Below are 13,591 nucleotides of genomic sequence, written 5' to 3' on the forward strand. Positions count from 1 at the left end.
AACATCTCAGCTCAGTTCTCTCATGAAAGTATCGATAATAGCACCCACCATTTCCTGGAATGGTACAATACATCATAAGTATTAGCTTTGGAATAAACACAGTGCCAATAATATTAAATTCCATGATGACTGCCATTGCTGTAATGTGTGCAACGCTCATGTGATTGGATATCAAGGAAAATGGTAAATCAAAGTCATATCACTTTAACCATTTCACTGCCTAGATTAGAATGTTGGTGAGCTGAGCTGTCTCATCTCCTTGGTTATTTTCCTGTAGCCAAACAACAGAAAATTGAGTTACCAATCTCTTCGGGTGAATTACCCCAACTGTGGACTTCACACGGAGAACTCAAACTTAACCGGTAAGTTTGAACAGAAATTTTCCTTTCAGTCCTTAGTGATTCCATTTGTTTCTGAATGAAGAATGTTGTTATTAGACTACAACAACCTTGCCCCCGAGAGTGTAAGGTGATGATGTTAATCTGTAATAGTTAAGAAATTATCAAAAAGTATTATTTTCTATGTGTGAAGCGCTGTACGAGGCTTTTGAATGATGGTTTTGTTTTTTTAAAAAATGAAGGGACTGGGCAGGGGATTTAGCTCAGTGGTTCTGCCACCTGCCTCGCAAGCGCAAGATCCCAAGTTCGATCCCCGGTATGTATATATATATATATATATATATATATATATATATATATATATATATATAATATTCAGGCACCATTTTAAAAATTGGTGGCACACACCTATGATCCCACCACTCAGGAGGCTGAGGCAGGAGGATCACTGTGAGTTCAAGGCCAGCCCGGGCTACACAGAGAGACCCTGTCTCAAAAAAACAAAAACAAAAATGAGCTATCTGGGGGAATGGGCCCTGCCCGCATGCGTGGTAAATGAGCCAGGCAAAATCACCAGCATCAGCGCCCAGTGGCCCGGATGACACCAGATGGAGCCCAAAATGCTGCCTCTGGGATGAGGCTCCCCACTGACACGGGAGTTAGGGCAACAGCACCCATGTAGGAGTCTGTCCTGCTCTCATTGGATCCATTTGCGCACAAGCCCTGGGCGGGGGACAGCCAATGAATGTGAAGAGTGAGCTACTGCAAAATGAGTATCTAACAGCACGGTGGGGGGAAGGGACCCGTGGGCTGGGGAGCGAGGGGAGGCTTCCTGGAAGTGGGATTGAGCTGGGACTCGCGCTGGGCAGGCGGGGGAGGCCTTGGCGCGGAGCTGGAGCAGGGAAAGGCTCCAGACAGGCGAGCGGGTGTCCGGGACAGCGCAGGCGGAGCGCCGGCCCGCCGCTCAGGTCCTGGACGTGGAGCTCACGGGAGCGAGGGCGCAGCCGGCGACACTGGGCCCTGCGTGGGCAGGGCTGCGCGACTGGGCCCCGGGCCGTGAGTCGCGCGAGGCAGAGGGCCAAGCACGGCCCCGAAGAGCCCTCTCGAGCTGGTTTCCGAACAGGCGTGGCTGTGTTTTCAGGCCACGAAATGGGCTACTGACAAGGGGTAGAAATGAGTTCATTCATTTCAGGGATATTTTCGGCGAGAGCCGAGGGCCAAGCCTGTCGCTGTGCGCGTGTGGCAGACAAGGACCCAGTTCTGGCTCCAGGAGCCAGCGCGGGAAGCAAGCGTGTGAGCTGGAAGCTGACTAGTCCGCGGGAATCGTGATAGACCTGGGACACTGTGCAGGGCCGGCGGGGCAGAGGGTCAGAGAGGGGAGCGGGCAAAGTGCATGCATAGGCGTAGTGCGTGTGCAGGCATGAGTGTGCATTCATGTGAGTGTGCACATCACTGCCCTGAGCCATCAAACCCCAAAGGCAAGAGCCCAACATGGTGGCGAGGGCTGGAGGCAGACACAGCCCGGGAGCTTCTCTTGGCCCTGCCCTGGTAGAGTCAGATCGGAGCCATTCTCTGAAGAGCCAGAGAAAGCTGAGGGGAAAGCGGCTTCTTTCCCTTTCTGTTCCTAGAAAGTATGAGTAGCTGGCTGTCTCGTAGTGGTTAACCGAGAAGTGTTTACTCGCGTGCACAGGTAAGCAATGCGGTTTTACCTTCCAAAGTGCGTCTACCCAGAGCTGCTGCTGCCAGAACACAGCAGGGATTTACCATTCCATTTGCCCTGAGTGTTATCTGATCACAGCGCTCCCTGTATTTGTGAAAGGCAGGAGCCAGGGAGCTGTGGCCAAACACTCCTTAACAGGATGAACGTTCCTCGCGATACACCTGGATCACCAGTTTTTAACAGTACGAACACAATTCTGATCTTACTGCCTTCTGCATCATATCTGCCTAAACCTCAAAATCCAAGGCACCAGGGAACAATAAAGATGAGTAAAATCCACTAGAATATAACAGACTTTGGTTTCCTTTCCTCACAGTTATCTTCTGGAGCTACAGAACCCAGTAAGTCCTCCATAAATACAAGTGGTTTTAAATAAGTAAAAAAAAAAAAGAGAGCATCTTGGCCCCCCGGGAGTCCACCAAGGCAGATAACTAAGTGTCTCCCAGTGCTGAGGTGTTAAAGCCCTTGAGAGGTCATCGCTGTGAACAGCCATCATCTGGGTCCTGCAGACTTGTGGAACTGTTGCCAGAGTTTCAGGACAAACGCCCTGGGATCTGGGGGTCCCAAGAGGTCAGGCATCGCCTCAAAATGTCAGTCAAGGAGACAAGCCAAGGGGAGGGCAGGACAGCTGTCCTCAGCATAGCCGCATGGCGACACGACAGACACATAAAGCAGTCTTCAGGGGCTGACAGAAGCCCTGAGGTTTTACCGAAAAGGGGGACAGAGGCAAGGGTTGGGGTCAGCACAGCTGGCAAGGTGGGTGAACCTGGTCATGCAGCAGCTGGCTGATCGCGGTCTCTGGACTCTTGTTCGAGGTGGCTTTGGATCAGTCCGCCGGGCTGGAGGGGACCATCTAGCCCCTCTGGGGAGTGGCCTCCCCATGCGTGATCAGGTCTCCAAGGCTCTGCTCTTCCTGGAATTTGAGTGACTGAGGGCTTAGGGCAACTTCTAGACGTGCAGTAAAACCTGCCAAGTGCTGTCCCTGCGCATCTTGCCTCAGTCTTGAAGGGGGCTAAGACAGCTTAAGGAAGCCAAGGGCCATAAACCTTGTATTACGGGTGTTTAGACTCTCCTTACCCAAGTCACGTACCTATGTGCAGAGGTGGGCGGGGTCTGGTCCAAAGGTTTAAGGGATAAAGAAGGCAGATAGATAATAAATAAAGGCAAACATGCCAAGCTTTACCCCGCTTTCTGTTACCCACTGGGCATCTGCAGGTCCTGTTACATGCAAGAGAATTTGCAAATGGCAAATGTGTTAGGCAGGTGGGTAGACATTTGCGGGCCTGAGGGATGGGGAGGGGGCCCCAAAATAGCATGCGCTGCCAGTTAAGGAAGAAACAGAGACTTCGGTGCACAGCACATTTGTCGTCCTCTGTTAGGTCGCAGATCCAAAGCGACCCTCAGAGCACAGTGACAGCTTACGGTGATGCGAGCAGTCCTGACACCTGGTCGTCTAACTCCAAGACAAGGCACAGCACATTCCTGACTGCCAGACCCACAGCCCAGTGATACAGGAAAGGAAATGTTCTCCAAAGACCTCCTGCCCTGGGCTGGGCCCTGGTGTGAACGGGCAACTTAGCTTTCTTGAATTTCTTTCCTAAGCTCCTCACAGGATCAAGCCCTTGAGGAAACACTGCCATCTAAAAAGGACAGGAAGACATTCTGCAATTCCTAAATGCTTCTAAGTACAATGTTGATAAATAGCATGATCACTGTTGCTTCCTGGGCCCCAGCAGAAGCTCTTGAGTGTATGAAAATGTATCCAAACTCTGGTAACTTTGTATCTTCTTTATAACAAACTCTCCCTATACTTCTGTACCTCTGCCTTCCTTTCTTCCTTCCTTTTTCTTTTTTCCAGTACCAGGGATGGAACTCAGGACCTGGTGCTTGCCAGGCAGGCGAGGCACCACTGATCTACATCCCGCACCTTCTGCCTCTGTGTTTGCACTGGATTCTTTCTTTAAGGGCACAAGGAATGGAGTACCAAGAAGTGAGGGGCCTGCCCCCCTCCCTGTGCCAAGACCTGGCTTCCCAGTGACAAATCCCCAAGTGTTCTGCAAACAGCACCACAGTGAGAAACGCCAAATGTGAGCCTTTCCTTGTACATGAAGACCGAAGAGAAAAATTCCTTCCTATAGAACATTGCATTTCGTCACACATTTTATCCTACTCCTGCCAAGGGTCAAATTAGAAAATCATTTGGTGTGGATAAAAACTGCATCTTGCTGGAAGGCCTGATTTTAGCCCGTTTCCCCCAGGATGGGCGCTCATCGGCAACCCTAGGGTGCAATTCACTTCCTTTGCTCTCTTCGCCTCCCTCCCTGGTGGCTCTGATTTTTGCCAGGGGCTGATGTGCCCCATCCATGACAGGTACTGGCTGGTGGGGGAGTCTTAGAAGGTGAGCATTCATTTTGGAATCAGGGGACTATGAACTTGCCAAAAATAAGCACTTATGAATTGTCAGCTCCATTCTTTCTGTAAGAGCTGACCCAGCCCATTTTAATACCACATGTGCAATATTTCTCCTTAGTCATCTGAGACCTTCCACTTCACACAGGAGAGTCACCGGATTCTATGTTAATAAATTGGCCAAAGGAGTTCCATGCTATTTTTAAATTTTTGATTGAAGATTCTGACACAGCTGGATTCCCAGCCAATGCATGCCCTAAAAAGATAAGTTTCTCCTCCACCTTCAAGACTTTTAAAAAAATATTATTTTCCTGCTCCACTGCATATTCCCGTCCTCCAGAGTGGTCTTGAGAGATCTGATTCCCTTCAGTTCTATTGTGTCGGCGTGAACGCCTTTGCAATTGAAAAGGAGGCCACGTCAGCAGAAGTTGCGCCCAGTGAGGTGGCGCCTTTGTGACTGGTTAGCCCGCTAATGAGGCCAAGGTCGCAGGTTCAAGCCTGAAAAGGCAGATACTTCAGTCAATTCCCTGCCAGAGAACTGCACCCCTAAACTACTGCGCATTTCCCAGAAATCCAAAGATGTGAGGCTTGGGATGTGGGTGGGAAAGCCTCAGGGGCTGGCAAAGCAAGTCCCAGGGAGGGAAAGGAGACCTCCTCAGGCCGCCTCCCGCAGCCCAGAGCCGGCCACCACTGGGCCGGGCTCCAGAGGACAGACAGCTGGAGGGCCAGGTATGGGGAAGGTCAGTGGGGCGCTGATCCAGGCCCCCTAGCTCCTGGTGATGATGGGGTACAGACACACGTTCACAAGCACGCAGCCGAGCCCACAGGGGCTGTCCGTCAGAGACACGGGGAGGAATGGGATGGGGGTGAGGGCAAGACAGGGTCTTGCTATGTGGCCCAGGCTGGCCTCCAACTCACAGCCATCCTCCTGCCTCAGCCTCTCGGGTGCTGGGATTACAGGCGTGCAGCGCCATGCCCAGTAGGAAATGAGATTTTTACAGAATCACACAGGCCTTACACATGGATCCTCTTTACCTATCTTCATTTCTTTCTTCCACTTCAGTACCTCCTAGTTCCCGGGCAGTACCTTCTTGCGGGGCAGAAATAAAGTGATCTGAAACTCTGGTTATTTTTTCTTTTTTATGAAAAAGCAAAAGGAGAGATGAATCTAAATCCCAAGAGGGAAGTGTAAAAGCCCACAATAAAGCAGAAACTGCCTTTCTTAGCCTCTCCCAGCTCCAGTTCTACAACAGACCACTGCCCTCCTGTCAAGTGAGCTCAGAAGGTGTGTGGCTCCTACGAAAACTCCTAAGCAGGGTAGTAAAGCCGGCACCTTGGAACCCGAGCCAGAGTCAGCCCAGGGTGCAGACTGAAGACAGCTGGACTTGATTCTTCTTTAACTTCTCGAAGCAATGCATTAGGGGAGGAGGGAAGCAAAAGAGACCCTAAAAACTGCATTCACACTCGGGGCTTGTTGACACACACCTGTAATTCCCAGCACTGTGCAGGCTGAGGCAGGAGGGTCGCCATGAGTTTGAGGCCAGCCAGTTCAAGGGCAGCCTGGACTACATAGCAAGACCCTGTCTCAAAAAAGCACAGCAAAACAAAATAAAACTGCATTCGCTCATGAAAACAAGAGACAGATGAAGACCGTAGGTCCAGACTGAGTCCCAGGTGAAGCTCTCAGCAGCTTCAGACAAAAGGGGGCGAAGGGCGAAAGCCTCGGGGTAGGAAGATCTGGCTCGGTCACTGGAGGTCACAAAAGCCAGGCCTCTACTTGCGCTCAGTAAGTATACAACCAAGAAAAGAAACGAGCAAGGGGAACAGCTCAGCCTTCTGAATACTCGTTTCTTGCCATGTAAGATGGGACAAGGCCCTGTCTACACTGGCCTTCCTTGACAGGATCAAAATGAGAGCAAATCTGGAAGCACTTTAGGAGCTGCAAAGAGGGATGGGACTGAAAGGGCTGTCATTTTCTAAGGGTCTTCAGGTTTTTCTGATCGAGCGGATTCTGTGGCTGCTTTCGGGAAGGAAAGGCTTTTGCAGGGGTAACTCCCTGGGTTTGCCTTCCACTTCAGGATATCCTGCTGCTGCTCCCATCCCTTTCATCAGAAATTGCTTCCCACTGTGAGTCTTGGTCACTGAGCCCCAGAAACCGGAAGAGAAATTATATTCCCTGCATATGACAGCCATGGCTCCTGGCCCACCTGAAGTCTTAAAGGGCAGATCTCTGCTATAGTTCAAAGAAGCACACAGGAGGTAATGAGGAGCAAGGAAACAATATCCTACGTGGGAAACCTGAATCGGATGTGATGCCACACACTTGTATTCACAGCATCAGGAGGCTGAGGCAGGAGGATCTCTGCAAGGTCAAAGCCAGCCTGGGCTACAGAGTGAGTTCAAGGCCAGCCTGGAATACATAGCAAAGCCATGTTTCAAAAAGCCAAAAGAAAAAAGAAAATTGTTTTCTTCCACTTCTGTTTAAAAATCTTTGCTCCATCCCATGTTAGAAGGGTGCTCTGAAGTTGGAAAGGTTAGTCTGTTTCAGCAGCTCCCTTTGGTGTGGAAAAAACACCAAAAACAGATCCAGGATCCACGTTATTATTCTGGGGACCCAAAGTGGAGAGGAGCTGGGGTAGCTCTGGCCAGGGGGTCCTGTCAGTGGCGACTCCTTCCCAGCATCCCGACCCCAACCGCACCCCTAGAACTACGTCCTGAGAGCCACAGAGTTTAATCCCAGGAAATATAAAGACAGCTGACTTTTGTACTCTTTAAAGTAACTCTTTAGAGGAAATGTGTTGTGTATGTTTCTGTTTTTTGCGATGTTGAGGACTGAATCCGAGGCCTTCACACTGAGCCATATCTGTGGCTCTCTCCTCCCCACCCCTGGTTTGTCTGGGTCTCCATAGGTTGCTAGATTGCCCAGGCTGCACTTGAACATGCAATCCTCCTGCCTCAGCGTCCTAGAGTGCTGGGATTACAGGCATGCACCACCACACCCAGCAGTGTTGTGTGTTTTACTCTTACTATACACTTTATAAAAATATATCTCAAAAGAGGGGCGAGCTGCCTATTAGTGCACATGTCCAATTCTTCATTTAGAAAAACGAAAATTTGAGAAAGTTTGAGGTCATTTCTCCCCTACGATCCTCCAGGAATGTTTTCCGAATAACTGGGGTCACAGCAGCTCTGCAGACAATGTCTCTTTCCAAAGCACAGCTTCAGCAGCCCCAGGGCTACTTCAGAGAAGTTTAAGAAACGAGAGGCTGAGGCAGGATGACTGCCATGAGTTCAAGGCCGGCCTGGGCCACGTAGTGAGACCTTGTCTCAAAACAACAAAACAAAAGACTTCATGGCCCTTAACACGGATCACGATCAACTGAAATTTATTTAGCCAGCTTGGTATGATAGGAAGGACAAGATGAACACTGCTAAACAATAAATCTGGAGGACACTAGGAAAAGTCTTTAAACTGCTTATAACAGGACATCTTAATCATGGTGTTGTGCTCACACAAAACATTTCAGTTTTTAAAATAATCACTCTAAGTGAACCAGACATGATAGAAATCACTGAAACTGGCTCCTGCCAGCTCGATTCCGGGGGAGGCCCCTTGGCCTGGGATGTCCCAGCGCAGGATGGGAGCTGGCCACCGAGCCACACAGGTGCAGAAGGAACATTCGCACTAGACAAGGGCTACGTCAGGGTTTCTCCCTTCATAGGCAGAAAGCACCCCATGTTCAAATAGGCCCACCTCCGGCTTTGAGATGCATCTACGTGTCTTTAACATCCTGCCCCAGAAAGTTCACTCATGGCCAAAACGTACGTGTGCACAGTCCTGTGTACGTGTAAAAATGTACCCAAGAAAGACATCTCTCTGGTAAGCACTGCTCCAGTTGTATCTTGTATCTTTTTTAATTAATTAGTTAACACATTTATTTATTTATTTTTGAGACAGGGTCTCGCCATGTAGTTCAGGCTGGCCTTGAACTCACTGTGTAGCCCATGCTGGCCTCAGACTTGCGGCAATCCTCCTGCTCCAGCCTCTGGACTGCTGGGTTTACAGGCATGCACCACCACATGGGACGGACACCTGTGGTTTTAGAAGCTCCCTTCTAGCAGCTGAGGCGAGACTCGAATTTTCAAACCATCATCTGCCCCAGGGAGAAAAGGCGATACAAATCTACACCTCTCAGACTCAAGTCTTTCAATTGTCCTGGCAGTAAGAATCTCCTTCTGTAGAGAGCTAAGAAATTTCTCATCATTTTTAAATTATAAAATACACTTATTCCTGAAGAAATCATTCTTTCCCCGTCAAAGTAAGTAAAATTTCGATACAATTGACGTGACATGGGCGATGTCAGGTGGCTTACTTATCTGACGTAGTGCTGCTTAAACTTCCGGCTCAGGAAGGGATGGAGCAGCTTGCTTGAGAGGCAGTGGATAGTGACAGCCGGCAGAAGCCTGGGTACAATTCTGGTCCTCCTCTGAGGCGCAGATCCGAGCTCCCCTGATCCAGCCGCATGGACCATTTCTCCTCAATTGATGGGTGACAAAGGAGCTGGTGCCGCGTCTAGTAAAACGGCCTCAGCAGGACTGACAAATGCGTCAGGTGAACAGGAAGCAGAATGGGGCACAAAGCTGACTGCCGTCCACTTGGGCGTCGGCAGGAGTTCACCTGAGCCACACAGACCCCAGGGTTCAAGGATCCTCCAGGAGGGGCCAACGAATGTCAATCAGAAAAGTGCAACCAAAAAGCCAGGGGCAAGCTTGTCACCTGCGGCAGGACAGGTGAGGCAGAACGATGTGTGAAGCTGCCTCTGACTGAGGGACATCACTACTCTGGGGTTGGGGTGAGCAGCAACCGGCACAGCCAGCCAGGAGCAGCCCCCTCCCCTCAGGGCTCCTTCCCCTGCCAACGCCTGAGATTTAATGACCTGTGACTCATCAGAGGCCAGCACTGCAAGGCCACTGCGTCCCTACTATGGGCCAGTCATGCACGTCTCTCCCCTGGTGGCCTCGGAGCCTGCAGGACCCCCGACCTTGGCCCCTCCTGAGCTGGGTGACCGCCGGCCCCACCACTGCAGACACCCACGCTGCCGCAGACTCCCAGACACAGCGAGGCTCAGAAGATCAAGGGACCAGGCCCAGCAGCCTTTTTAACTTTGGGAAAACCCAGTGCTCACTTCACTCAAACGTCGCAAAGTGGTGCCACGACCCTTTAGCTCCTGGCTCACCAATTCAAAGAGCCACATCACATACAGCCCTTCGGCTGCCCACGGCGTGATTCCGTCTAGTTCCTTTCCAGGTCCCCCCAAGCGGAAGGCAGTTCTGGCAGGGAGTCTGGCAAGATTACTGCGGTCTCGTGTGCAGCCTTTGTGCCTTCCTTTGCCGGGTCTTACTGTAGAATCAGGCACGAGGTCCCGAAGACTGAGGGCTTCAGCAGAGGCCGGACCTGAGACGTGTACTCAAAAGGGGGCCCGCAGACCTCTGCCCAGCTCAGAAATCTCCACTGCAAAGATGAAGAAACTGAGGCTCAAAGGAAAGACTAGCGTCAGAGTTAGAGCCGCTCCTGGACACAAAGGGGACCCACCTTGGTGGATTCACCGTGCACCTGGCCGGGTGGAAATGGCAGTGCGGAGTCGTCGGCTTCCTGCCCCTAAGGAGTGGGGTGAGCAGGGTACCAGCCTCACCGCCCTAGTGGAGGCTGAGGCAGGAGGATCGCTGCAAGAGCAAGGTCAGTCTGGGTTATATAGTGAGTTCGAGACCAGCCCAAACTACACAGCAGAACCCTGCCTCGAACAAAACAAAAACTACACTTCCTGTCTCCCTTTAGTCTTATGATGGGCAGAATGAAGTCAGGATTGGAAGAGCGCTTGCCTTTCACTCCGAAACGGCACGGTTCCGTGTGTGATTTCCAACATACTCACCTACGTGTGACAGGGACCCACAGGAGAACACGGTATACTACAATCAAACACCGCTTCAACCGGGCATTTGGCCCAATCCCCCAGCCCACGCCAGCCCCGCCGGCTGTTTGCCTAAATACCCTCGCTGCAGGCCCTGGGGCCCCGAGGTGTCCCCAAGACCCAGGCCGCGCAAGCAGGAAGCAGCAGCAGGGCCAGAACTCGGCAGATCCCCGGGGAAACAGGAAGGGGGCAGGGGCGGCGGCGCGGACCGAGCCCACGGGGGGAACCCACGGCACGCGGCCCGGGCTCCTCCCGCGCACGCCCCCAACCCCCGCGACCCGGGTCCCGGCCGGCCGGCCCCCGCCTACCTGGCGAAGCAGTGCTCGCAGAAGCTGCCGCGCTCGCCGACAGTGAGCACGCAGGCGTAGGCCGGGCAGGAGAAGAGCAGGTCGCCCACCTGGAACGGCTGCAGGGCGCGCAGCCCCCGACCCTTGCCCGGGCTGCAGAATCGCTCCAGGCCGCCGCGGCCCTCGGCCCGCATGGTGGCGACAGCGCTCGGAGCCCGGCTGTGGCTCCCGCGCGGTCACGGAGCCAGAGCCGCGTCACCGGCCGCGGGCGGGGAGCGCGCGCCCCGGAAGGGACGGCCCCGCCCGCGCGCAGCTGCTGCCCGCGCCGCCGGTCCGGGCCCCGGCTGGGTGGGCGCGGGGCGCCTGGGGCCAGGGTCGCCGCCTCCGCCCTGGGCGCACCACGGGGAACCGGCCGTGACTCCGCCCTGTGGCTCGCGCGGCCTCCGCTCGCACGCTCGGGGGCCTCCCCGGGCACCGGGGGACTGGCCGGGGGGACGCGCGGAAAAGTTCGGGGTGGCGGGGGTTAAAGTGCGCGAGCCCGGCTCCGCAACCCTGCGAGGGCGCCCTGGCCCCGCGACCCCAGTGGCCGCGAGCTGCGCGCGCGGAAGAGGAAATGCGCCGCGGCCTGGCTGCCGGCCTCTGCGGATCGCGGACGCGGCGGCGGGTCTAGGGCCGCGCGGGGACTCGGGCTCCCCCGGGCCACTGCGTGCGGGGGCCGGAGCGCCGCCCAGAGCCAGGCTGAGAGCGGTTTTAATGGGCTTGGCCGCCCACCCCAGCTCAGAAAGGGCAATTGAGGGAGGTCTAGAGAAGCTCCAACAATGCCTGGCCCATAAACGCTGCACACACGCCGCCCCTATTCACCGGAGCAGTGTTCCAGGCAGCCCAAAAGGGAAGAGGGAATTTGGCAGAGAGCACTGTGATCGCAAACTGCTGCCCTTAAACTTCTGGGCTCATCTGGCAAAGGGAAGGACGCCTGTGATTTGGAGGGCAGCGCAGCATCAGTGGAATTTTTGGCCCCTTTGGTGCAGTTCCTTTATTAATGACGAAATGAAGCGGCCTCGAGCCCTCCCCCAGCGAAAGGTCATCGTGGACAGGATTGCCCTGATGCATTCTAAGAAGTCCAGGCTAACTGTACGTGGGAAGAACGACCAAAGATCCCCTGGTTCTTGCATACCTCACACTCAATCCAATAGTAACCTGCCCCTTGTTGAATACCGTGGGTCAGGTGTTGTGGTCAGTCATTAAACACATTGCTTCGTTTAATCCTCCCAATAGTCCAGTGAGTTGCCTCTTATGCACCCCAATTCTGACATTAAGAAACTTAAGACTCAGGAAGAATGATTCTAAGGCTGCCCAATAAATGGCAGAATTTGGTTTCAAGGTCAGTCCGCATTGGAGCCGCATGCAGTGTCTGCTGGCAAACCGCACACCTCACAGAGATAAATGGCACTCTGGTGGCTATGGGAGATATTCCGTGGGAATACGGGCAACGAGTGACAAATTCAGGCCGGGAATTGTTAGGGCAAGTGCCACATTCAAGTAACATTTGTTCTGGCTGAACCCAGAGGCTGGACAGGAGTCCACTAGCCCAGGAGGGAGAAGAACATCCCAGGCAGAGAGAAAGGTGCAGACAAGGACCTGGAGTTGGGGTCTGAGCAGGTCTAGTGGAGGGTGGATGCTGAAGTGAGGCACAGCCATGGAAAGGCCTTTCCTTGTCCAGAGGAGAGTTACATCCCAAGGGCCATGAGTTTGAAGCCACCCTGGACTACGTAGCGAGACCCAGTCTCCAAAACAAAAGAAATCAGGGCAGCAACTTCAGGGAGAAAGACAGACATGCCCAGGACAACAAGTGGGGCACATACAGTAGTTTTTGTACATGGGAGACGTAAGACAAACAGGCAGCCGTGCCGGCTTTCTGGCTCTAACCTGACCAGCCTTGTGCGTTCAAGACAGGAGCCATAAATGTCCTAGAATTTTTGGAACTGGGAAGAGGCATTTTCTCGCTAATGAGGAAAGTGAGATGCCACAAGTTTAAGTGACTTGCCTGACAGTGCCGTGGTGGAACTAGCATGAGACTCTGTGCTGTATTCATTTGATCTATAAATATTTATTACGTGCCTACTTAGTGTTTTAGGAACAGTGGGATGGGTTGGAAATAGGATGGCAACGACAGCTGACTCATTCCTGCCAGGCAGAGCAGGGCAGTCAGCGAGGAGGCTGGTGTCAGACCACCCCCAAGCACGAGCAGCCAGCCTGGGTGCTGGGGCCGCACGGAGGGCCAAGCCTGCTGGGAGCTCTCAGAGTGACACTTCGGATCCAAGACGCAAAGGATGATCAGGACCCAAGCCGGAGAAGAGGGAGGACGCACATGCCAGCCGAGGAGATGAACCGGCAAGGTTCCATGGGCTGGAAGAAGCGTGACTGAGCTAAACCCGGAGACAAGTGGCTGGGAGACCATGGGAGCAGCTAGACCAGCAGGGTGGGGGAAGAAGTGGGTTTTGCTGGCCGCAGTTTGGGTATGATTTGCCGGCCAAGACTTGGACTGAAAGGAACTCTCAGTGGGCTGCAGGGGCCCCTGGGAACTGGGGGCGCCCCACCACCAAGGGCCTGAGCGCTCTCCAGACCAGACCAAGTCTCTCTGAGGAGCTCCACCCCTGGGAGCGGGTGTTCTGAAGCACGTGACCTCTTCCACGGGTGTCACCACCTGCCCCCGCCTCTCTGTTGCGCTGGCTTTTGGGCCTCAGGGATTGTGAGCTAAATAAACCTCTATAAATTATCAAGCCTCAGGGGTTTTGTTACAACCACAGAGAACAGCCTGAAACACCAAGCTTCGGGGTTGACTGAGCTGACTGAGAAATAAAAAGCCTC

The 13,591-nt window shown here is 53.3% G+C and overlaps 1 protein-coding gene across 2 annotated transcripts in view; it reads right to left on the minus strand.

Annotated features, from left to right (window-relative positions):
- The window catches only part of Smyd2 (SET and MYND domain containing 2), a 53,212-nt gene extending 42,222 nt beyond the window's left edge, over positions 1-10,990 (minus strand). The window contains exon 1 of one of the 2 annotated variants that reach the window (XM_087194238.1): positions 10,745-10,990. In XM_087194238.1, coding sequence (XP_087050364.1) covers positions 10,745-10,917 — 173 coding nt within the window. In that variant the 5' untranslated portion in view covers positions 10,918-10,990. The remainder of the gene's footprint in view (positions 1-10,744) is intronic. The other variant, XM_004853564.4, reaches the window with a different exon arrangement.
- Between the last annotated feature and the right edge of the window lie 2,601 nt (positions 10,991-13,591).

Source organism: Heterocephalus glaber, unplaced genomic scaffold, assembly GCF_053883595.1.
Source record: "Heterocephalus glaber isolate CG9 unplaced genomic scaffold, H.glaber_assembly_v1.0 deba00001600, whole genome shotgun sequence".
Taxonomy (NCBI): domain Eukaryota; kingdom Metazoa; phylum Chordata; class Mammalia; order Rodentia; family Bathyergidae; genus Heterocephalus; species Heterocephalus glaber.